The sequence below is a fragment of the Pleurodeles waltl genome, chromosome 7 (genome assembly GCF_031143425.1).
Source record: "Pleurodeles waltl isolate 20211129_DDA chromosome 7, aPleWal1.hap1.20221129, whole genome shotgun sequence".
Lineage (NCBI taxonomy): Eukaryota > Metazoa > Chordata > Amphibia > Caudata > Salamandridae > Pleurodeles > Pleurodeles waltl.
Window position 1 is genome coordinate 202,500,992 of NC_090446.1, and position 26,002 is coordinate 202,526,993.

Below are 26,002 nucleotides of genomic sequence, written 5' to 3' on the forward strand. Positions count from 1 at the left end.
AAATATTGTAATAGGTTATCCTCTGGCAATGATGGTACCTCATTTGATAGAAATTCTAATAACCAGATCAAAAACACAATACCTGACAAATGCAAGGTTGACACGATGTGAGACAGTGATTCTTGGAGCACCAAATGTAATGATCAAGAGGTGCACAGTGCTTAACCCAGCAACATTGTTACGAAATGAGGGAGAAGATCCAAATGAAAAAGATGACATTGAACATGATTGTTTGGAAGTGACAGAATTATGCACCAAACCAAGAGATGACATTAAAGACACTTGTTTGGAAGATAATGATCAAATTATCTTTGTTGATAGTTCCTGTCTAAGAGACAACAGAGGTGCATTGAGAACAAGTTACGCGTTGTGCACAGTTACTGGCATACTAGAAGCCTCATGGCTTAAAGGAGTAATTTCTGCTCAAGTTGCAGAATTGGTGGCTCTTACTAGAGCATGCCTATTATAAGACCAGATGAAAGTAATGATCTACACTGATAGTCAGTATGGATTAGGTATTGGACACAAATTTGGGCAAATTTGGTCACAGAGGGGACTTCTAACGTCGTCAGGTTAACCTGTGAGAAATTGTGAAAGGATACATGATTTGCTACAAGCTGTACAGAAACCTGAGAACATTGCTGTAGTTAAATGCAGCGCACACCAGAGAGGACAAGATTATGTAACATTGCAATATGCTTATGTAGACCAGGTTGCAAAATTTTGGGCTCTAAATGGAATTTCGTTCAAAGGAAATTGGGAATTAATGTCTGAAATTGATGAAGTGTATACACATTTTACAATGCAATTTGTTGAGACATTAGAAGAGTTAAAGGGCATAAGGAACAATGTTCCAGAAGAAGAGAGTAGGTAATGGCTAAAACATCACTGCATTCAAAGAAGAAGATGAGATTTGGGTGACAATAGAGGGAAAAGTGGTTTTACAAAACAGTCTGTTGACACAAATGGCCAGATATTATCACGGTAAGGCAAACAGAGAGAGACGAAATGATCAGGTGTTTTAAACAGTTCTGGTATAATCCAAAATTTAGACAAGTTGCTGAACTGGTTTGCCATAGGTGTGTGGTCTGCCAGCAAATGAATGTCCGCAAAGGAACAGTTGTCAACATGGGACATATAGGCATGGCAGGAGGTCCACTCAGCAGAATGCAAATGGATTTTATTGAAATGCCTGTGTGTGCTAGTTTAAAATATGTGTTGTTGATTGTGTGTATTTTTAGTCACTAGATTGAGGCATATCCAATAAGGAGAAATGATAGCCTTACAGAAGCTCAATTACTTCTTAAGAGAACTAATACCACGTTTCGGTTTCCCGGTCTTCATAGAATCAGATATGGGGAGCTACTTCAATAACAAAGTGATACAATTGCTTTTCTCAGCATTAAACATTCAGCAGAAACTGCACTTTAGTTATCGTCCAGAAGCCTCAGGACTTGTAGGGCAGATGAATGGAACTTTAACGTCACGATTGGCAAAAGTATGTGCATCAACAAATTTAAAATGGCCAGATGTTTTACCATTAGTGCTCATGTCAATGAGAAGCACTTCTGATAAGAAGACTGGGTTGTCTCCTCACAAACTTCTAATGGGGAGAGCAATGAGACTGCCAGCAATACCTGCAAATGCACTTTTGAATATTACAGATGACATGGCGCTAGATTATTTCAAAAGCCTATCTGATGTGGTTCGGTCTTCTTCTCATTAGGTGGAAGCAACAACAGTACAACAAACGCAAGGTCAAGGTCACAATTTGAGAGCAGATGATTGGGTGCTTATACGGAAGCATGTGAGGAAGTCTTGCCTGGAACCATGGTGGAAGGGTCCTTACCAGATTGTCCTTACAACAACGACAGCTGTGAAGTCTGCAGGTTTGCCGAACTGGGTACACGCCAGCCACACGAGAAAAGTGAATGAACCAACGGAATGAGAAGAACTGTTGAGATTACTGACAGTTGGCAACACTGGGAGCAAAGAACAGGAAAGTGAGCCGAACATGGAGAATGAGAGAGATGTGCCTACTCCTATAACAGATGAAAAGGAACAAAATGCAGAAGGAGCTGAACGATCTGCAGAAGGAGTAGAAGAGTCGTTTCATGAAGAAAGAGAAATTCCGGCTGATTCTGATCAGAGGAGGGTGTCCTCAAATGCGAGTAATGAGAAAGAGTTAGTTGACAGAAGATCTGCACAGAGGAGGGCGAACTCAGAAGCAGGTGGTTTGACATACCAAACTGAACAAAGGACTGACCACATTGGGAAAAGAATTGAGGGTAGTCCCGCCCAAGAGGATTATACTCTTCCTGAACCAGTTGTGGGATCGTCAGAAGGAAAAGGTTCAAAGGCAAGTGAAGACTCAATCTTGAGAAAGCTGCTGACGATAAAGACATTGAAAGGAGACAACTGGCCAGAGAAAAGTTCAAAGAGTTGAAGAATTAATGTAGTACCACCAATTCAGGAGGAAATAAAAGTTGAATGAAGGAGAAAATACTAGTGGAGAAGAAGGTGAAAGCATCAAAAGACAGAAAGGAAAGAGTTGCAAGCAAGTATGCTCTACCGGAATGGGAATAAATAACTACAAATGATTGGCAAGAAGTATTTTTGAGCTATTGTTTTGATAGAGATACTGAATTTTTTTATTCTGGCACTTGAAGATTGTGAGAAAAAAACTGGGGGAAAAGAAGTTGAAAACAGAGAGAAGTTCTTAAGAGAGACATTAATGACTGGAATTGACAAATGAATAACAGAACTTGACAAGCTACTAAACTGAAAAGTGACAAAGAGAGACTATCCAGAGTGAATGAATTTTTGAAGAAAAAAAAAAGTGAGGATTTTCGATTGCTTTTTAAAAAAAATTAAATGTTTTTTTTTTTTTTTTTTTTAGACTATGGAGACCTTGAGAAACTTGCATAACCAAAACAGTAGAATTCGTTGTTGTAAAGCTCTAGGTATTGGATTGGCAGTAGCGAGTGTGTTAATGTGTTTATTGTTGTTTGTAGAGGTGACTGTTTATGAGACAAATGGAGCCAACCATACTGCAAAGATTGATAATTCTTTGGATACAACTGATACATCACTACCTAAAGATAAGTTTAGAATAGATGTTAAATACTTGCATGAAGAGAAAGAGCTTTCCTCTAATGCTTTCTATTGCTTATTGCATGATTATGTTGAAGTGATGGACACGAAAGATTGTTATGTATGTTCACAGATTCCAACTTCAGTGGAAGCAGGAACTACTTATCACAGCTTGCCTGAAACTTATGCTATAAGTTGCAGTCTTTTACTAATGCACTTCTATAATTAAGAATATATTCAATGTTTTTATTCAAATAATGACATGGTATTTTCAATTGTACCTGTCATAGGTTATTTGAATAGAATGGCCAAAGATAATAACATAGTAGAGATTTTTTTGAGCCTACTTTAACCTTTGGCACTGCATTCGCCCATCGAAACAATCTAACATGTTTACTAACACCTGTGGAGAAGAAATGTTTAGATAACACAGACGATAGAAGAAGAGAAAGAAAAGCAAAGATGGATAAGGGAACAATTAGTAGAAGATCTGGGATTGATTATGCTTATACTGATATTACTAAACAAGGAAAACTAACATTGGATGCTGAACACGTGGGAAGACTATGTATATATAGGCTTTGGAGTAGGAATCATAGAGTGTTTGTGGCAAAGAGTGAGTGTAGACATATTTTTATGTTTAAGAGTAGTTGGGATTTTATGATGAATGGACAGGATCCGCCAGTGCCTGGTATTTACTATATTTGTGGAAGAAATGCATATTACCGTCTTCCTAGAGGATGGTATTGAACATGTTATTTGGGAATAGTCTTTCTGAAAATCTATCAGTTGGAAGACTTGAGTAAAATACCCGAGACAATGAAATTTCAAACAAGACACAAGCGAGAATCAATTTCTAGAATTGTGGGAGACAATTTTGGGGCTAATTCCTTCGGTGGGAGTAGTTCTAAATTCTAGATACAGAAGTTGTCTACAATAGTGGATAACATGTTGAGCTATCATTCTTCTAGATACTGAGTTGGCTGCTACAGAGCTATGGCACTTCAGAACCACCTTGCGTTAGATATTCTTTTAGCAAAGGAAGGCAGAGTTTGCAAATTACTTGGTTTGAATCATTGTTGTGCATACATTCCTGATAATTCAGGAAAAGTTAGAGAACTGATAACAAATTTAACAATTAACAAAGATGTTTTAAAAGAACTAACAGAAACTACAGTTTGGGAAAAAGCTGGCAAGGGGATTGCAGCTGTGGGAAGTTGGTTTAGTAAAGTGGGAAGAGGTGTTATTTTGACAATAGCAAAATAGGTGTCAATTATTGTATTTTGTCTAATTGGAATCTGAAGAACATATAAAATGATAAAATGTTTGAAAAACAGAAAGCTGGAAAATAATTGAAGAAGATTTGATATACAAATGACTAAATTTTATGGGGGGAATAGAAGGAGAAAGAGAAAATAAATGAGACCAAATTTTGAAGTATTGATGATAATAAATAAATGTATTATGGATTGATGTGATTACATAAATAGTCATCAGAAGAGGGATTGTGAGTGTGAGAATTTTCCTAACATGTTTATTAATGATTTTGGTATATTAATTATATAGTGAATTAACATGCAAAAACAGGTGACTTTTGAAAATGGTCGCCACAGTTCATTTCTGTTTCTAACTGAGCAAAATTCTAACTAAATGTTGTGGTTATTTTCCATAGTTCAATGCTTATATAAAAGTATATTAGAGGATTTGATAGATGTGTACACAGCTACCCCTAGTGGGTTGGTGTATTATGTCTTACAAGACCGTGTTTAACCAAGTTCTTGCATAAGTTGAATGGTCTATTGTCTGAAAATGTTACTAATACATGGTTTCTTCCTTGAGGATGGAAGTGAATGTAGCAAGTGAGAAAGTTTCTTCCTGAGAAGAGAAGTTTAGACAGGATGGAACAATGGAGCTACAGATGAGACCGAAGAGGAAAAGTTACTGTTGAAAAATATGTCTTGGTAAATGTGAAGTCGTTGCATTTTAGGTTATCAATTAGAATTATTATTGGCTGAATCGTAACCGCCCCATGTACTGACTATTCATAAGCTTTTTGAAGATTAGTATAACAACCTGGGTAGGATTTTCTACAGTCAGACTCCAAGATGAGAATTTGAGAAAAGAGATTGGTAGAGACCCGAGATTTTGATGACAGAGTTCCAGATGGTCCAAGTCATATTAGCAGTGTGGGTTTAGCTGTCGTTAGGCCTGATTCTCTGAAGACATACCTGATGGTGTCCCCTTGCTGAAGTAGACTGCATGGTGTTGTTACGTATAATATTGTAATGTTATATGTGCCTCTTTTGCTTTGCAGGTACCATCTGCAACTTATAAGTTGATTGCTGCATACTAATAATGTTTTTTTTATATAACCAGAGTTAGAGTGATTTTCCTAAATGTATGTTTCTAAATTCTTTTTACATGAAGCCCAACATGTTGATGATAATTTGTGGTTAGTGAGGGTATTAACTTCGAAATCTCAAGATTTAAATTGACACTCTTCGAATGTTTGTACTAATGCCTACATTGCCATTATTACCATTTCTGGTGTTGCTAATCAGTGTTATTATTTTGGAGGTTATTTGCTTAATTGCTTTGATTAAACTCAGATATATTAGATGTTCTATTCAACCACTATTAATTCTGTATGCTTACCACTTGTATTTGAGAGTTATTTCGAGACATTAGCATTGTTAATCTAGGGAAATAAATGTTATACTTCTTCTTAATAAGATGGTGTGGTTATTGTTTCAGGTTCAAGATGTTTGATTATATTGAATATTGTTGATGATTACATTCCTCATTGATGACATCTTCTCAATCCTATGTCACTTTGATCCATTGACCTCTTGCGCAGAATCCACTATTCAATTTAAGCAATAGCTAGGATTTTGTAGCGCTGCAGCAGTGACCACTACCAAAGTCCAGACCTTCATCAACACCTGCCTAAGGAAAATCATCCAAATCCACTGGCCAAACACCATCAGAAACAATGTCCTATGGCACAAGTCTTTCAAACTCCCTTCTTATGAAAAAATCAGGAAAAGACGCTGGGGATGCATAGGTCACACCCTCCGCAAGTCTGCATCAAACACCCTGAGGCAAGCCCTGACCTGGAACCCTCAAGGGAAAAAGAAAAGAGAAAGGTCAAGAAACACCTGGTGCTGAGGTCACAAGACTGATGGTTTACACCTGGAGTCAGATTGAAAGGTAAGTCCATGACAAAGGTGGCTGGAGAGTCCTAGTTGCTGGTCTATACCCCAGATGGGGTAATTGGAGAAAGTAGGTATGTTACAGGTCAAACTGCTTGACCCTGTATGAGCTTTGTCACAGCTAACATCAAGACTCTAAAATATCTCCTTGGATGGCCTGGTACTTTCATTCTGTAAAATGAGGATGTTATATACATTTGTTATGACATACAAAACCTTGCGGCTTGTTTTTCTCTGAAGCTTAATTCACTTCCGGTCAAGCTTGCCAACCTGTAACATGTAGTCTCCTTTTTAGGTGGTACTATGGAGCAAGGCTCACCTAATGAAATCTCCATTAGAAGCTTCAAGAGAGCCTGAAGATACAGTACTGTCTGCCAATTCTTCCCAAGGAAGATGTATAATTGAATGATCTTGTTGTCAAGTTACCTTGGCCCAATGTCTCTTAGTTGAGGGGTCATATTGCCAACATTATGAAGTATTCCTTGGAATGTTCACTGCACAAAATGCTGACACTACAAAAAATAGCACATACAAAATAGGTGCAAATACTATTTATGAGTTTTATTTCTCATCTTTCTTTTGCCACATACATAAATTGGATAATGTAACTTGTACTGAGGAGTTGTATGCCTATTTTATAAACAAGCATCCAGATGAAGCCCTGAATGAGGAGGTATACACTGGGTTTAAACAGAATGATCGAAAGCACACACTGTGGGTTTTGGTTGTATTTTCTGGAAGGAAGAAATAAGAAACCGAAATATAGAAAGCAGTGCAACAGGTTGGGATATTAAGCCCTATAATCAATTAAAATAGGGCCTCGTTTAGAATTTGGCAGATGTAATACTTCATTACTAATGTGCTGAATATTCTGTCTACTGCCCCATAGTGTTGGACTTGACCCTCTCTACTAGGTCACCCTCAAACCTTTTGCTTTTACCCTCTACTTTGTTTGTGGAATTTGTTTTTATGGCCTTGGGACTCTGCACTTCACCACTGCTAACCATTGCTAATATGCTTGTGCTGACTCCCCTTCATATGGATAAATTGGCTTAAACACAGTTAGCATATTTAATTTAATTATAAGTCTTTTGTAGAGTGGTATACCATATACCAAGGGCTTATAAATAACATGCTACCAGTGGGCCTAAGGCACTTATTGTGCCACCCACTTACAGGCCGGCCATTGCCGCTTCAATGCAGTTTTAAACTGCCATTTCAAATTGGCAATACATCACCTTTCCAAGCCGTTCACTTCCCTTTTATTACATGCCTTGTAATTGAAAGGTTGAGCATGAACATGTTTGGTGTCTATGAAATTGGAATGATAAACGCCTTTAATGGTAAAGACACCTTTTTTCATTAACATTTTTAAAATGCTACTTCTAGAAAGTTGGCATTTTCCTGCTCTTTTGTGCCTGCAGCCTGTGTTGGGTCACCTGGCTTGGAATAACTGACAGTTAGATTTTGTGAATTCCTCCCAGACAGTCACACAATAGAGGGATTAGGTGTGCCTCAATGGGCTATCTGCTGCAAGGAGGCGAGGTAGAGCTGAGCAAAGCCCGACTGAATAGGGTGTTCTCAGCCTCCACACAAACGACCTAACACCTACCAATTGTCACTGCACCCAGCTTGAAGCCCGGGCAGTGGAGTCAGGAAATGCCATGTACTTCAAAGAACATTCCTAGAAGCTCCTCCCACCTTCCAGAGGACTTTCAGATCCGCTCTTCCGTTCATTTCTGGGCCTGCAGAAGGACTCTCAGAGGACTGCTTGTGGCTGTGACCTGCTGTGCATTCTGAAAGACTGTGTTACTGTACCTGGAAGGACTACTTTGCTGCCTAGATCCTTTCTTGAACCCTCAGAAGCTAGCCCTGCTGCTGGGCTCTGTATCTTCACCTGAATCCAGGACTAACAAAGTGCCGGTTCAGAGCCACAAGGACACAAAAGGCCCCCACCATCTCAAACCTGCATCTGGACCCAGCCTCAGTGTGTCTTGAACCCCTACGTGGTGTCCTACCTACCCTGAACTCTTGGTTGCAGTGCGAAATGGGCAAATCCCAAAATTTAGAACTCTGTAAACTTTTGGCCAAAAACTGCTCTGATAACCAGGAGGAGACCGGGATCAACCCACTCACCTATTTTCCTAAGGTGCACTACCAATCGGTTTAACTTTGTGGCTTCGCCCGATACATTCTTCTCTGCAGCAGCAAATCCCTTTCATCGGTCCTTCACCAAAGGGGTATCAAGCTGCCTGGAAATTTCTTTGGGTACAGCCCGCTGCCTCATCCCGCTGGAGATTTCTGACTTCCATTTCAGAGACTAAGGGCCTGATTTAGATCTTAGCAGATAAGGTACTCCATCGCAACAGTGACGGATATACCGTCCGCCGAAATATAAATCCCATAGGATATGATGGGATTTATATTTCAGTGGACAGGATATCTGTCACCGTTGTGACGGAGTAACTGTTCTGCCAAGATCTAAATCAAACTCTTAGTGCAAATTTAAAAATCTTTACAGTGGCTTCGATTCAGGCCATCTCGCGATGATGTTCCCTCCTCAGAAACCTCCTTCAGCCTTGCCCCACTGAAATTTATCTTCTCAGAATAGTTTTTCTCAGAGTTTCATCTATGTCCAGAGGTAAGCCATGACCGGGCCCATTCCATGTCTCCTATCTGAACCACGCTCCATTGCGGTCACCCATATTTCTTTTACTTCGACCCAGTCTCATGTGACTAGATATCAGCGGTTGGCGCTTTGATCGTTTAGGTGCTAGTTTTCACTTAAACAATTTCAAATTCATAACTGGTTCTACTGATTGGAGTTTTCCTGTTTTGGTGTTAAATAATTTATTCAAATTTAATGTGTTTTTCTAAATTAGTTTGGGATTTTGTGTTTTCACTTTATTACTCTTTGTGTGCTGTATATATACTTCACACATTGCCTCAAAGTTGAGCCTGACTTTTTTATGTACCAAGCAAACCAGGGTTAGGCACAGGGAAATTTAGTGACTTTTTGTGGTTCACCATGTAAGGGATTGTGGTTGTGGCTGTGGCTGCGGCTGTTGCTTGACCAGGGCTCACAATCCAGTCAACTAACAACCCATTTTCTCACACATAGGGTATCATGTACTTTTAATATAACAGCCTGGTTATCTGTAACATAGTAACCCATCCACCAAACTCTAAATCAGGCCCTTATTATTTGGGCTGGATTGCCTGGCAAGCATTGTTGTATAAGAGTAGGTTGTTTATGAGCGTTTTTAGTATACCTTTGTTCTAAATATATTGGCTGCCTATCTGAATAATCACTAAAAACCCTATTTGTTTAGGCAAAGAACTCCGAAAATGAGGCAAGAGATGAGAAGAAGGCATGTTTAGCTCTTAAGACAAAGATGGACAGTAAATTTTCTAAAGTAAGGACTACTTCAATTCTGTCTGAAGCTTTCAACAGCAGACAAGTCATTCAGACTGGTGGCACAGTGCCTATTTTGTACACAAAGTCAGTCCAGAAATCACTGCATTCCATTCAAGTTACAAAGTAAAGACATTGAGTTCTGAAATTAAATCACTCCTTAGAAACTAAAATCTCTATAAGGACAAGAATGTAATCTCTCTGTTACCAACCGTATTCGAAGTGAGTGTACTCAGTTGGTGTAGTGTGGGAGCAAGGACCCTGAAGATCAACCTGTGACTAAAGGTCAGTTGACCTCAGGTTCTGTTGACAACTACCGGAGAAGATGACAGAAAGAAAGTGGCTAGCCTCAAAGAGAAACATTCTTACTTAGGATCAGGATAGTGCAGAGAGGCATATAGCAGCTTATCAACTCAGTGATGAAGCTCTTTTGAGGTGCTTTTACTGTACACAATATGGAAACAGAAATAGACTTGACTCATCTCAGCCCTAGCATACTATGTTCAGCAAATCCTAAACTTGACCCATGTTATTGAAAATAAATAGTGAAAGTGAGGTGTTTCTTGCCTTACTGTTGTTGGTTATGACTTATAAAGACAAAGCCCTGGTCCAATTCCCAAGTTGTAGGCCGTGGAGTCTTGAAAACTGAACTTGTACTTTGCTTCTAAATGTGACTATATGGTGAGATGTACAACAAATTACTTTTAATCTTCCTTCTCAAGACTGATGGGCGTTTCTTAGTTGTTATTTGCCAATGTGAATGCAATCCTCATTCTGTGCCACCCTGCATCACCGCATGAATACTTTGCGAAGGCAACTCGAGCTTGATGCAGGGTCAGATTGACGCATATGGCAATCAGACAGTGGCCGACAGGCTGGTCTCACAGGTCAGTTTGTGGCCCATTATTTTGGTTGTTTATGGGCCTGTTTTATGGTTTGCTGGGCTGGTATTTACTGTTAAATATGCTAATATTACAACAAACATTGCCTGCAGCAGGGTCAAATCAGTGCACTTATTCATACCTTGCAAAACATTTATACAAAATTAATTTTTAAAATGGCTCTAAATTCCAAACATAGGCCACATTTTTTGGTTTGGCTATCTTATTCACCAAAGAAAACCACTGTAATTATGGTGCCTGTTAGAAATTGGATCTCTAGTTGGCAGAGGTTTGCACCCTGTCCAAGGAGGGACCACAATCCCACTCAGCGTAAACTGGATACACACCTTAAATTAACCTGTGCTCACTTCCTGGTAGCTTGGCACAGAGCAGTCAGGCTTAACTTAAGAGGCAATGTGTAAAGTATTTGTACAACACATAATTACAGTAACTAAGTGAAAAACCATAAAAAGGCTCAACACCAGTTTAGAAAACGAGATAATAATTATCTGGTTAAAAGAAACCCAAAACGAAAAAAAATGCAATAAGAGGATCCGGAGATATGTAATTTTAAAAATGTAGGTGAAAATAGTGCATAGAAGGGCCAAGCACCAATGACGGTTATCTGCTCATGCTGAAATGGGACAAGTTCAGGCCGACCACGATTAAACACAGAGCAGCTACAGCGACCCAATTGGGCTAGCTGAACACAGTACCTTAAATCCTGGTGCACGGTCTGCGCAGCGTTGCTATGCGCTGCTTCACGTTGCTTTGAGGCAGTTCTGATGACAACCACAGAAGGCAGAACACTTTAGGCCCACTTCCAAGGGTCCAGGACTGGGGTGGCACCACTTGGCAAGGTAGACTCATAGATGGCAGAGTCCAGATGCTGTAGCATTTGAGGTGCAGATGGTCTTTGATGTCCCTGAGATTGCAGAAAAACAGGCTCAAGCCAGCAAGCCCTTGGAGATTCTTGATTGCAGGGATATAGAAACAAGTCCTTCTGACTACAGGACAGAAGCAGCATGCAGCAGGCCAAGACAGCAAAGCAAAGAGAAAGTGCCAGTTCCTCCTGCAGCAGCAGTAGGCTAACACAGCACAGCAAGTTGCGAAGTGACTGTCCCTCCTACAACAGAAGCAGCAGGCCAACACAGCAATGCAGCTGCAGAGTGACAGACCCTCCAGGCAGCACATCAGTCCTTCTTCCTGGAAGAGTGTCATTGGTTCCAATAGAATATGACATGGTTGGGTTTGGGGTCCAGTATTCAAAAATTGGTGCCCTGGTTCTCAAAGGCTGGAAAAGCTTCCAGAGGTATGCCTTTGAAATGTATAGATTCCCTGCCACCCCTGCCCTGGCTCCAAGCTGGCTGGAGTGACAGTACAGGATAATTAAGCCCTATTGTGGGTGGACAGGACAAGTCTATTTAGGTGTAAGTGAGGAAGTGCTAAGCTCCGCTCCCCCATCAAGTCAGCTAATGGCCCATCAAGGCAAACCTAATCTCCCATTTTGTGTGGCTGTCTAGCGGGAATGCAGAAATCCCAGCTGTAACCCAACCCAGATGTATTCAGAGGCAGGCAGATGCACTGAATGATTAAAGTAAGAAAATGCCAACTTTCTATAAGTGTCAGATTTACAATTTAAAATTAGACTTTGTCATAAGTTCTGATTTTAAATTGTGAATCCAGAGACACAAAACTCCATATTTCTATCTTTTCCTAAGTGGGAGTTACACTTAAAAGATGTTTAGGGTAATCCCAATGTTATCCAATACGAGAGATAGGCCTTGCAATAGTGAAAAACAAAATTAGCAGTTTTTCACTACCTGGACATTTTAAACTTGAAAGTACAACTCCAACTTTTTAAATACACTGCACCCTGCCCTTGGGGCTAACTATGGCCCACCTTCCGGGTGACTTACATTTACTAACAAACATTTGCAATACAATGGGTCTCTCATTTGCTCGAGTTAAAACCATTAGTGTTGTAAACTCCTAACCCAACTTTTCTTGCCATATAACTTGAAAATCAAAAGTAAAACAGTTTCACATAAATGAGATGATTCATAGCGCCACGGCCGCCATGAGCATCAGTGATAAGGAGAGACACAAAAGGAAAAAGATGTTTGCTCACAGTCAAACATATCGGCAAAAGTGCAATTAGCAGTGTAACAGGGGCGATAGCCAAGGTGGTAACAAAACCTCACCAAAGATGGACAAGCTTGAACCATTTACCAATGTCATCAAAGGATTTTTGAAAGGCAAGCCTACGAACGAGTATTAGTGACAGGCGTTGTTAAAAGCCCAGATGCATACCAACACGTTGGAAAAGCAGTGCATGCGCGCTGCTATGCTCGACCTAAAAAGGAAGGTTTGATCCTGGCAAGTGGGTGCACTTGCCAGTTCGAATTGGTAGTTTAAAGCTGCACACACAGGCCCTGCAGTGGCAGGCCTGAGTCATCATTAAAGTGCTACAGTAGTGGGTAGTACAATCAGTGCTACAGGGCCATTAGTAGCATTTAATTTACAGGCACTGGGCAAATGTAGTGCACTTTACTAGGGACTTACAAGTAAATTAAATATGCCAATCATAGTTAAGCCAATGTTACCATGTTTAGAGGAGACAGGGCATGCACTTTAGCACTATTTAGCAACAAAACCGGGGTCAGATAATTAGGAGGATGAAGGCAAAGAGTTTGAGGATGACCCTGCAGAAAGGGCCTTTTTCCAACAGTGCCCGCGCCCAGTCTCTATCCCAGCTTGACTGTGGTCTTATGTTATGCATGCTTAGGTGACTCCATTAACAGCCAGGAGGGGCTTTAGCAATAAGTGATGTGTCAACTCCTCACAGCACGTGGGCAAAAATATTTTCAAGGAGAGCCGGCTCTGTTGCCCAACCTTAATTAACTGCACTACATTTTGCTGAAGTTTAATTGGAAGCCAATGCACACGGCAATCCGCATATATAGTGTTTTCTTTATGTTGCTAATAGACTCTCAATGTTGTCAGCACTGCTCACTAATTTCTTGGAAAAATATGGAAATTCTTACCATGTCTTTAACCATTAAATGTCCAGTTGAAAATGCGATGGAGTTTGGGGGAGTCGAGACAGGAAGCATAAAGGCGTAGGAGCAGCCAACTGTTCCAGGAATCATTAAATATAATGGATTTACTCTCAGACGAATGGCCTAAAATATAATCAAAATAAAGAAAAACGTGTATATAATGTTACTGGGTAGAGCATGTACAGATGTAGACCTTAGGGAGCTTTACCTTTTTTGTTCTTTTAATAGTTTTATACAGTAAGAACTTGACCCAACGGTGCTTTACATCAGAATCAGACGTTTTACAGAAGAACCACACAAATCATATGTTTTAGGCATGTGGCGGAGATTATATGATTTGCCCAAAATCATAGGATGTTGAGTCTACAGTGCTTTTAATGGGCTAGTACTGACCGGTACGAAGTACCAGCACTTTTTTTTGTTTTTTCAGAGGGAGAGTACCTGCACTTCTCAAGAAAAATGTAATACTTTTATTTGGAGACTACCGGCACTTCTCAGAAATAAGCAGGTACTATGCTACAGAGTACCTGCACCTCTATTTTCCCATTTTAAGCACTGGTCTAGATCATGGATTTTATTACAAGAACAGAGGCTCCTATTATGCTTCCTTTTCTTGCTTTATTTGAATAGCAGCCAAGATAACATAAATAACGAGAACTACATATCCCATGAAACATGGAGAAGAGATGCAATTGATGAAGTCACAAACAATAACCAATAGAAAACGCTCAATCTCAATATTTATCTTAACTGCGAACAACAAGCCCTCTTTTCTTGCTGCTCGCAGTCAAGATAAGTTCTATTACCTCATCTCATATTTTTCTGTCGTTGTGTGTTATAATATTAGTTTTTTAGTATTTATTTTATCATTATTAATGTTTTACTTATTTCTATTGTTTAAATTGTTTTCTTGATCTTGATCCATATTGCGTTTCAAATTTTGCCGGCTTTTTAAAATGAGCGCTTGCTTCGCGCATCGCGGGCTGAGCTGAACCTTCTTCAGAACGTTCGGTTCTCCCACCTCGCTCTCCTGAGGTACGCGTTTCATTTCAGCGCTTACCTCAGAAGAGCTCAGTTTCCTGTTGGGACGCGTCTCCACGGAAACTTCCCCTTTTCAATCGGAGAGTCCGTGGCTTCTCAGCTGATCGCTGATCGATGAGCGCATCTGCGACGGTGTGAGGACATCTGTTCCGGCTTTAGGAAATCGAGGGGCGTGCCACGCCTTTTTATGACCTTTTTTGGTGGTTGGGGAGTGTCTTCCTCTTCACACCTCCTTTTTTCCACACGCCCACATAATATTTTTAACCCTTTGTTAACTGATTTATTTTTAAGTATACATTTTCCTTTTTTTCAATTTGTGAGCTTTCTGCCTGGCTTTCCTGATTTATTTCTTATCTGATAATGTCTAAAAAAGTGGATGATCATTCCAGTGAGGTTGATATGGACAATTTTCGTGCTGATTTAAATTCTTTTATTCAAAATACTGTGCAGCAGGCTGTATCATCGTCTATGTTACAAATGTCCAAAAATTTGGAATTATCTTTTAAAAAATTGTCCTCTCAGAATACCAATGTTTCTGAGACAGTCAAAGATAAAAAGCGCACTTTTTCGAAAGTACAAGCAAAGTCGAGCGCTGATGAGTCTCCCCAGATTGCTGGTCCTTCCCCCAGTAAGGAGCTTAATACGGTGGAAAAGGGTCCCTCTCTTCTTAATATAACTCAGTTGAGGGATACTGATGATGACATGGATTATGATGATGGGGAGGATGATGATATACAGGGTTCTGACGATCTCTGGCAAGGGCCTTTGGAGAAAAGGCAGAAAATGTATCTTTCTGATTCAAGTCAATCTTCATATATTAATGATTTTACTGTTCTTGATGCTTTGGGGGGACCAATGTTTGATCCCACTTTGATACACCATCCAAACTCCACGGAATGGTTCCAGTCTGATCACGTGGCAGAATATATTTCGTGTCATTTAAGACACTCCTTGGACAAAGCCACGAGAAATAAATTGCGCTCTGAATGTCCCCGTCCCTCCCTTCCGCACAGCATCACTTCCACGCCTGTTATAGATCCTAATATGGTTTTATTTTTCTCTAAGTTTGGTAAGGATCCGAAGAAAGGGGTCGACCGTGCATGGTCTGTTTGCCAGGACAGACTATTAGATTTGGTTGGTCCCCTAACCAGGATTCTTGATTTAGCTGAGGATGCCAGGTTGGAAGGCTCACAGACTGATCCTGATTCCCTGTCCAACTGGGCCCAGCGGGCAATTTGTATATTGGGAAATGCAAACACAGCTATTTCCCAGGAGAGACGAAAGAGTCTTTTGCTCAAAATAGAACCTAAATTGGGCAGCTTGGCGGCCACAGAAGGAGGACAGCAGGCTAACGGTCTTCTTTTTGGGGACTCGTTTATTAAAGAACTCAGTAGATACGTTTCTACCTTTGCAACACTGGATAAGGCTCAGGTCTCGATGAAGAAGATCTTCAACTCCAGGGTTTTTGGCAGGGCTGGTAAAGGAAGAAGCCGCTTTACCGGCCACTTCGCCTCCCATGGTGGCAGTTTCCGAGGCTCTTCCTTCTACTCCCCTGAATTCAGACCTCAGTTTTATCCTCAAAGAGGGAGAGATTTCAGGAACAGAGGTTAGGTTACTGTCAGAGAGGAGGACAAGTCTCAGGTAAGAGATTAAAATTTTGGCCCTCTTCCTGTGGGAGGTCGATTAGCCCATTTTCTTTCAAATTGGTATCGAATTACCGCGGACCCTTGGGTCCTCCAAACCGTTCAGGGGTATTGCATAGATCTTTATCAGGTTCCCAGTCAAACTTCCCCGCCTCCCCCTCTAAAGTTTTCTCAGGAACAATCTCGTTTGATAAAATTAGAGATTTTATCTTTGATTTCAAAAAATGTGATAGAAGAAACATGCTTTCATCCCTCGGGTTTTCTCAGTACCATATTTCTGGTCCATAAGAAGAACAAACAATTTCGGCCAGTGATAAACCTAAAATTGTTCAACAACTATGTTGTTTACAACCATTTCAAAATGGAAACGATTCTCCATCTCAGAGACATTTTGTTGGAGGGCGATTGGTTCGTTCGGCTGGATCTCCAGGACGCTTATTTTGCGATACCTATCCATCCCTTTTACAGAAAATTCCTACAGTTTCAATGGGAAGGTTCGATTTTCCAGTTCAAGGCTCTTCCTTTCGGACTCGCTTCGGCTCCTTGGTGCTTTACAAAGGTGATGAAGCCAGTGGTAGCTTTTTTAAGAGCTCAGGGAATAAGATTGACCATCTATCTAGACGATTTTCTCATAATGGCTCAGAACAAGGACACCCTGTTGCAGCATTTGCATGTTTCCCTTCATCTGTTGCAGTCCCTTGGTTTTCTGGTAAACATGGAAAAATCTTCTCTGGTTCCCTCGACTCAAGTGGAATTTCTGGGGTTCCTCATAGATTCCAAAGCTACATCTCTTTCTCTACCCCATCAGAAGGTAAGTCGAATAAAACACGAGCTACGGCAGATCCTCAGTCTCTCCCATCTTTCTCTTCGATCTCTAGCAAGAATTGTAGGCCTATTGGCCTCATCCATTCAGGCCATATTTCCAGGTCCGTTACATTACAGGGCTCTTCAAAGGCTAAAGATTCGCCATCTCCGCAGGGGTCTTCATTACTCGGATGTAGTTCAGTTGGATCAGGACTCTCGTGCAGAAATACAATGGTGGCTCGATCATTTGGAAGCCTGGAACAGAAGAGCTATTTTCTCTTCGGCCCCAGATCTAGTATTAGAATCCGATGCAAGTCGGACAGGTTGGGGCGTAAGGTGTGGCAACATCTCGACTTGGGGCGTATGGTCAGAGAGGGAGTCTGCCTTGCACATCAATTGTTTAGAGATGCTTGCAGGCTCCTTTGCACTAAAGACCTTCGCAAAGGACAAGGTAAGTTGTTCTATTCTTTTAAAGATGGACAACATTTCTGCAGTAAAGTATATCAATCATCTGGGAGGAACGAGATCCAAGCCCCTTGCGGATCTAGCCAAAAGCTTTTGGGAATTTTGCCTTCTTCGAAAATTGTCAGTCACGGCACAATATTTACCAGGGAAAATGAATACAATAGCAGATTGGTGCTCACGCTACCTAAAAGACTTCAGCGATTGGCGGCTTCACCCTTTAGTGTACAACAAACTTTCTTTGAAATTCGGTGTCATGTTGATAGATCTGTTCGCTTCACGTTTAAATTCTCACCTCCCAAAGTTTTACAGCTGGAGACCGGATCCTCAAGCTCTCGCTACGGACGCTTTTCTCCAGGACTGGTCTCCCCATCTCAATTATGCCTTTCCTCCTTTTATGATGATAGCCAGAGTCCTGGCCCAGGTTCGTCGTCAACGAGCCTCCCTAGTATTAGTGACCCCCTTTTGGCAAACCCAGCCTTGGTTCCCTTCGGTTCTGGAATTGTCAATAGATTTTCCGGTCCTGATTCCTTCTTTTCCAGAACTCCTTCTCGATCCGGAGGGTCGAACTCACGATATGGTTCTCGACCACACTTTAACACTGGTAACATGGAAGATTTCGGGTCAGCCTGGAGAACCCCCGGAATTTCGGAGGAAGCTGCCCAGTATATCCGCCACTCTTGGGCCCCAGGAATGACTAAAGTTTACGAGTCTGCCTGGCTGGTCTGGTGTGGATGGTGTTTGGACAGGAATTCAGATCCCTTTTCAGCTGATGTGACTTTAATCGTTAATTTATTAGCGTCTCTAGCCTCCCAGGGGAAGGCATACAGAACAGTGAATACTCATAGATCTGCCATTTCTGCCGAACATGTTCGAATTGATGGAAAACCTGTTGGGGAACATCCTTTGGTGTGCCGTCTTTTGAAGGGAGTTAGATTTTCCAATTCCCCTGCATCTAGATATACGCATTTATGGGATGTGAATTTGGTTTTGGATTTATTCAACTCTTGGCTCGATAATGAATTGCTCTCTTTGAAGTGTCTTTCTGCAAAGTTAACTATGTTGTTATGCTTAGTTTCTTTGAAACGTGCTTCTGATGTTAGAGCTTTGGATGTATCCTCCGTCCAGTTTTCTCCTTCTAATGTGTCTTTTAGGGTTCATAGAAGGACTAAGACTAACATTTCTGTGATTCCTTACCCGTATTTTCCTTTGCATCCTAAACTCTGTGATGGTAAATGTTTAAAAGTTTACATTGCTAGAACTGCAGATTGAAGAACGTCCTCCTCTCCCCAGTTGTTGATTTCTTTTTCTAAACCTCATAAACCTGTCTCCTCCCCTACCCTTGCTCGATGGGTTAAATGGGTTATGACCCTTGCGGGTATCGACACTACTTATTTTGGAGCCCATTCTACCAGAGGTACTATGGCTTCTAAGGCTCTTTGGGCTGGAGCTCGCTTGGAGGACATTCTTAGATCAGTAGATTGGTGTAATGTTACCACTTTTAGGACTTTTTATTGCAAACCTATTTCTTCTGTGGCTGATTCTGTTGTTAATATGCTTTAAACAAGCATTATAGGAGCCTCCATTCTTGTAATAAAATTCAGATTTTCCTAGCTTTTGTGAAGGAAAGTCTAGATTTTATTAAAGACACGGAGGCGAGTATTATCCCACCGCTTTTATTAACCCACCCATTTGTTTTTCAGTGCCGGCTCCCCCTGCACCACTCGCTTCATCTTGAAGATGCTGGTTCTGTGTCTAGGGCCCTTCCTCAGGAAGTTCTTTCTTCTGGCATTTCCCACGATCATCGGATAACGTTTTCCGGATGTTGTGATGACCACCTGAAGCCGTTTCCTCCGTCTTCCCTGGACTTTGCAAAATACTTTTTCACGTTATTAAGGGCCTTTTCCATTATTTTGGTTATTATTCCTTTGTTCCGTCTGCTTTGATCTGCTCCTGCAAGAAAAGAGGGCTTGTTGTTCGCAGTTAAGATAATTATTGAGATTGAGCGTTTTCTATTGGTTATTGTTTGTGACTTCATCAATGACATCTCTTCTCCATGTTTCATGGGATATGTAGTTCTCGTTATTTATGTTATCTTGGCTGCTATTCAAATAAAGCAAGAAAAGGAAGCATAATACTCCCCTCCGTGTCTTTAATAAAATTTAGACTTTCCTTCACAAAAGCTAGGAAAATCTGAATTCAAACCCGGTTCCTAAATTCCAAAGTAAGCAGCTTTGGCTGCTAGGCCATACATATATTTCCTCTAACTCACCGTAGCCAGCTGCATTGCAATTACGCTATTTTTTTGTTTCACATTTTACATCTAAACAACATGACTTTTCGGATACCTGAAACTCTCACACCACAAGTTCATAACCCAATTTAAATATATAGAGGAAAACGGTTTTTCTTCACCTTTATTGTGGACCAACATAGTACAGAGAGATAACTTTCCATAATCCCACTCCTCCAGTTCCAACCAATGGGCCGGCCACAGTGAATATATCTAATCTTGCATGGTGTATAACATGCACCCTCATTAAGTGCAAATTATTATTACCCATAAGGTAGTGCAGAGCTGGTGTAGAGATCAAAGTATGAGAAGAGCCTTTAATTGCTTAATAAAAGTTATTTCATGTGAGATTCTGCAAAATAAAGTACCAGGCCGCAAAGTCCATACAGTACCTTATCAGAATAAGGGCTACTATCAAAAAGTGCTTGTTGAAATGAGCATACCTATTTTTAAGTGAGTTTCTCATCAATGAGCCACTGAATTTACAAGCAGTAGTCACTGGGTGTTTTTTTTCCACAGAATTATCCTAAGACTGAAAACCCACAATGCAGCATCTACAGGGCCTACGTAAGAGTGCCTTTTAATTCTTAAGGGATCAGTAATGGGAATTATCGTCCATATTGGTATGTCAAAACCAGGAAACTGACTGCGGTTCGATGGTGTGATACCTGTACATTTGCAAAAAGTAAGTGAAATATCTAGGTGAAACACCAGTGGAAAATGAGAAGAGTGGAAGTCCGTTGGAAACGAAGTATCTGGAATAAAACATATATGCAAAATCTTTCTTTCCATAATTACCTTTGTCAGTCTCACATGTCCCCATGTCTAAATCTGCTTAAAATGTCTCTTTCCCAGGTAGATGATCATTCCTCCTTTCAACTTAATCAGTTAATTATGTAAGGGGGTTGTGGTCGGGGGAGGGGAGTTCTTGGAGGATTATCAGGACACTGTGATGAGGCCTTGATTGTGGTAACTGCTACATAAGTATCTTTAATCCATCATTACAGGGTGAGAGCACCTGTCTATTTTTTAAACTATTTACAATTTTGACAACTTCATAACGAAACATAAGCGTAATAAAATAGTAAATGAAATGTATTCCAAAAGTCGTATTTTAATAATGAACCACCCTGCACTGGTCAAAAAATTGCAGTTTGTAGGTGAGTCACCAGAGAAAATGATTGTGGGGTGATAAAGTTGAGCTAGTTTGCCATCTTTCCAAATACGTTGCTCGTGACAATTTAGTTTCTATCATTTCAAGTTACAGTTTTATGTTATTATAAGATTACATATTTGTACCATTCAAATATGTTTTACGGGAAGTAACACTGTTGTGTTTCTTATGACATTAAAGAGAGTGTCTGCTTTCTCATCATGCTTGTCATTGAACTTTTTTGGGTTGTTACATTAAGTCCTTAAAGGTCACCGTAGACTCTGAGCACTGAAGACTAAATACGAATGTTAATTAAAACTATCCCTCCTCGAAGTCTACCTTTCCTGAGGTATTTTTATGGTCTGGATTGACAGTGCAGCAGTCACCAGACAATAATGTAAGAACACCAAGAGAGGGGCTTTGGAAGCCAGGAGTCCATTTTTTTGATTGAGCAGTTGTGTGCTTCCACAAAAAGTGCTTGCTCTCCACACAGCTGTGATTATTTTCTTTTTATTTATCCAGCTGCCTGAGGTTGAACGTTCAAGGCCACACACATGTTCTTCAATTGTCTTAGATAACTAGATAATTTATGGTGTATTTCTCGGGCAGGAGCCCAGAAGGGAGGAGGTTAGCCATTAACCTACATGGATTGTTAGGTCTGGTTTGACAGTGCAACTGTCATCTGACCTTTTAACCTACACCAATATTACTTACAGTTCTGCGCTTCTACACAAATGTATATCCATTCCAAATCTATCCGTATGCAATACTTCACATTACTATATAACATTCTGTTAAGCCAGGCCTATTGACATTGCCAATGCTTGCAAATAATTCTGAGGACTTGCTACAATAATCTCATGCAGTACTTTGGAGTGAGGCACCACAGTCCCCTGGGGCCTGCTTCAAGCTAGGAGCTAATACTGTGGGCGCTGTTCCATCCCCAAAAACAACATTTGGTGAGCCTGTCTGTTTACCACTTCCAGGTCACATCATTCTCTGAAGAAAGAAGATGGCGGCAAGCAGTAAAGTTTTTCTGCCAAACCTAAAGTTATGTTTCCTCTTCATGGGGACTCATAACAACTCAAAGGAACGGAGATAACAGTAAGGAGGGAAAAGAGGATACAACTATGAATGATTGGGATCCTTACAACACTTGCTTTAAGTTTCTATTTGAGGTCCCTCTTCCACAGAGGTAATTCTTGGGAAGCTGGATGTGGGAATGTTGGAGTGCTGTGGCTACGCAGTTACTACCAATGTGGCCATCTCAAAGCACAAATATATACATTTATCTATAGAACTTACCAATTCTGCCAAAACAGGCAAGAACACTATTATGGTGGCTGTGTTACTTGCAAACTCTGTAAATGAGGCAATCAATATTGTGACTAGCAATACAGCAGCAGGAGCAGGAAGGTCATCCAAAGGCTGGAGACGACTGCCAATCCAAGTAGATAAGCCTGATTCCTGAAAAGGAAATTGAATTAGCAATTTACTAGAAATTTATTTTTACTTTCTGCATATCAAATAAAATGTATATGCTGAATGGAAAACAAATAACGTAGGCTAAACTTTAACGTCTCCTTTTGTTAATCACAACCAGAATTATTATCACATAGCATTTGGGGGAAAAACATTAACCTGTCAGTAATAGTTCTGTGTGGTGATCTGTTGGAAATTGAGTATTTCGGATAAAACATATATGCAACATCTTTTTATCAATACATGCATCCTTACTTTTTTCAGTCTCACAAGTTCCCATGTTTAAAGCTGCTTAAAATTTCCCTTCAGAAGACAGATGGTCATCGCAGATGGTCATCCATGCTTTGAAGTTCATGTCATGTCTGGAAATAATTCAGCTGTTTTAAAGACTCACATAACTAAGAGCCAAATGTTGTTTGAGGTTGCAAATGGCCCAATTGCAAATTGGGCCATTTGTGAGAGCAAAACAAATGTATTTGAGAATACAAAATGCAAAACTTGTTACCAAATTGCTTTCATGATTTAGTATTTGGAAAGGGCGTGTTTAGGGCATCCCTGTTAAGTACCGATTCCCAGTCCTATGTATTAATGTTTTGCATCTGAATTCCAGTCACAAAACATTAATACTTTACCAATTGAAAAGTGGTGTTACATATTTGTAAATAGGAAGGCGTCTCCTATTTTAAACAAAATATTTACTTAGAGCAGGCCATGGGCCTCTTCCTGCTCTTAAAAATGAATTTTTTTTAACATTTCACTTAAGGAAAACAGGCTTCATTTAAAATAAATTGCTTTATTAAAAAACAATCACAGATACAGTGGTTTGCTGATTGCAGCAGACCACTATCACTCTGATGGCTATCATTCCTAGTGGGTCACAAACAGTGACCTGCCTCATTAATATTCATGAAGTATGTTAATTTGCAACCCTCCAGGAATCGCTAATTTAGAATTTAAATTTGTACACTTTAAGAACAGAGGTTTCCTAATTGTGATGGAGAGATATTTGCAATTTGGAAATCACTTTTCCAAATGTTGGTGCATCTGACCCTACTAGTATTTCATAGGTTATAAAGGCTACAACTCTTAACTAAAGTCCTGAAAATAGTATTTTAAAACCCAAAGTGAAATAATATTGTCTACTTATAAGGGCTATATGTTAAATGTAACAGTGCCAACAAATGTTATCAAGGCTTTTAGATACACAATCACTGGTCCTTGTAAAGAAGAAACATCGCAGTTTCATTTTTTTCACCCAAATAGTGTCCCAAAGGGAGCTCAACCTTTTAGACTAACCCATCGCACTACTCTAGACTGGGATTTAAACCTATTTTCAGGGTGCAAGGAAATGGTACACTATTTTCAACCAAGCAGCAATTACTATACCTGCAAAAAGAAATCCATGTGGTCATTTAAATTATTGCGCTTCAGTTCGTTCATGAAAAAACAGCTATTCAGATAGCTCCCCAGGACCATAACTTCGGTCGCGCATACATTCACTATTAAAGCCTATACCAGACAAAAGGAATACAAACCTGTTCACAAAGGTTAATTTGAGTTAAAAGTCTGCTAATTTTAATTTACAATTGACAATATCTGCCCAAATACTTTCAAAATGTGGAGAGATGTTACTGACAAATTTGTGAAAATGGTTAAGAAAGGAATGCAGTTCCGCTGTAGGCATTCACAGTAATATTAGAACTGATTTATTAAGGTTGCCATCTCAGTAATTTCTATGCAACTCCTCAGATATTTACCTACCTACATATGTATGCATCACTTCTTTTCTTTCCCTCTATTTCCTACTCTTTTTCTTTATCTTTTCTGTGTGGAGGGGCCCTGTGGCCAACCCTAACAAAAGCAGACAACCCCACGCTGCACAGTGCCTTCGGTCATGCACAGGGGGTGGTTTGACACCAGGCCCGTGGACAATCCGCTGCAATCAGCCAACCCCACACTGTGTACAGCCTTCAACAATGCGCATCAGGGTGCTCACAGAGTCTGGCCTGTGGGAAGGCCTTGTTGCCAACCCCCGCAACAGCCAAGCCCAAGCCACACACGGCCTTCGGCTGTCCATGTGGGAGGGAGTTGAACCTTTGCCACACAGCGCAGGGTTGGCATGTGGACCACCGGAGACCCATCACATGGGAGAAATACAATTAAACAGGGGAGTGGTAGATGTGGCCACTTACTGAACCTCCTGTGGCCCTGGGGACACCAACTACCGGAGTTAAATATAACCAGCATTTTCAAGGCAATATGTCTCGCATTTTCTTGAGTTAGAGCTTTTCTCACTGTAAATTCATAACTGGACTTTTTTGCCACATAAATTGGTCAACCATGCCTCAAAATTTAGTCTTATCCTGCCATATAATTCCAGCGCCCCGCATATAACTAAAGCACTTCGATTTACCTCATTCCTCTATCTACAACAAAAATGAACATGTTGCTACTTAGTGTCCTAATTTAAATCTGCAATGCTAAATCCAATAGAATACCACTTTCACCAGCTCACCATCAGAGTTGCTGGCTGCCTAACACAATTTTCAGTTTCAGTTTTGAAGGCAGTCTCATTGTCCTAGGACCACCACAAGGTGAGTTATGAGTAAAAATGTTTTGTAAAAGTAATGACCTGCAAAGCATTATGGGTAAAGTTTCTGTGTGCTACAAATATTTTAGTATGTTGATATGACTGTAATGCTTAGAACAGCCCCTAGAGAAAACCACAAGGAAAACAGCATTTCCAAGAAACATGGTTATGTAACTATATAATTAACCCCTAGAGGGCATACCCACACAAAAAAAGAAAATGGCATTAAATAATGTAGTGTAATAATTTATTTAGCCCCTATAAGGTGTGGCACATTACACATTTTCAGGGGTAACTGGTCTATAGCAAAGATATTACAAACAAGGCCCTTAAAACAAAAACTACTCTTAGTTGTAAAACAAAAGTTCCAGCCAGGAGAGCACTTAAAAGGATACTGAGTGGTGGGAGAGGTTAATATTTTGGGGTCTCCACTAACCTAGTGTAGGGTCCCAGACATGGTGTCCTAGGACCACCACAGGCTGAGTTATGGGCAAAAATGTTTGTCATAGTAATGCCCTGAAAAGCATTATGGAGCAAGTTTCCTGAGTGCAGTTAATATTGTATTATCGGCTCTCCGGCTGTGCCGGGAGAGCCACCTTCGCTTTGAGGATTACTGTATTATTTAAAGCATCTACCAATTTCAAGTGTTTTAAGGAGAGAGCCACAAGAAATTACTCTTATTGGGTTACTCTGAACAATGTGACCAGTGCTTCAATACCACCGATCCAGTTCACGCTGTTGTGCCTGTTCGTCCTGTGAGCGCCATGGCCGCCATGCAGCACGAAGGGGAGGGACAAAACAAAAATAATAGTTCACCCACACTGAAGTATATCGGCAATCGTGCAATAATCCATGTTACAGGGACAGTCTT

The 26,002-nt window shown here is 40.4% G+C and overlaps 1 protein-coding gene across 1 annotated transcript in view; it reads right to left on the bottom strand.

Annotated features, from left to right (window-relative positions):
- SLC13A3 (solute carrier family 13 member 3) overlaps nucleotides 1–26,002 on the bottom strand; it is a 346,390-nt gene that overhangs the window by 15,471 nt on the left and 304,917 nt on the right. Inside the window, exons 11-12 of the mRNA XM_069243573.1 lie at nucleotides 22,365–22,526; nucleotides 13,649–13,786 (exon numbers count right to left, since the gene is read on the bottom strand). Of these exons, the coding sequence (XP_069099674.1) occupies nucleotides 13,649–13,786; nucleotides 22,365–22,526 (300 nt within the window). The remainder of the gene's footprint in view (nucleotides 1–13,648; nucleotides 13,787–22,364; nucleotides 22,527–26,002) is intronic.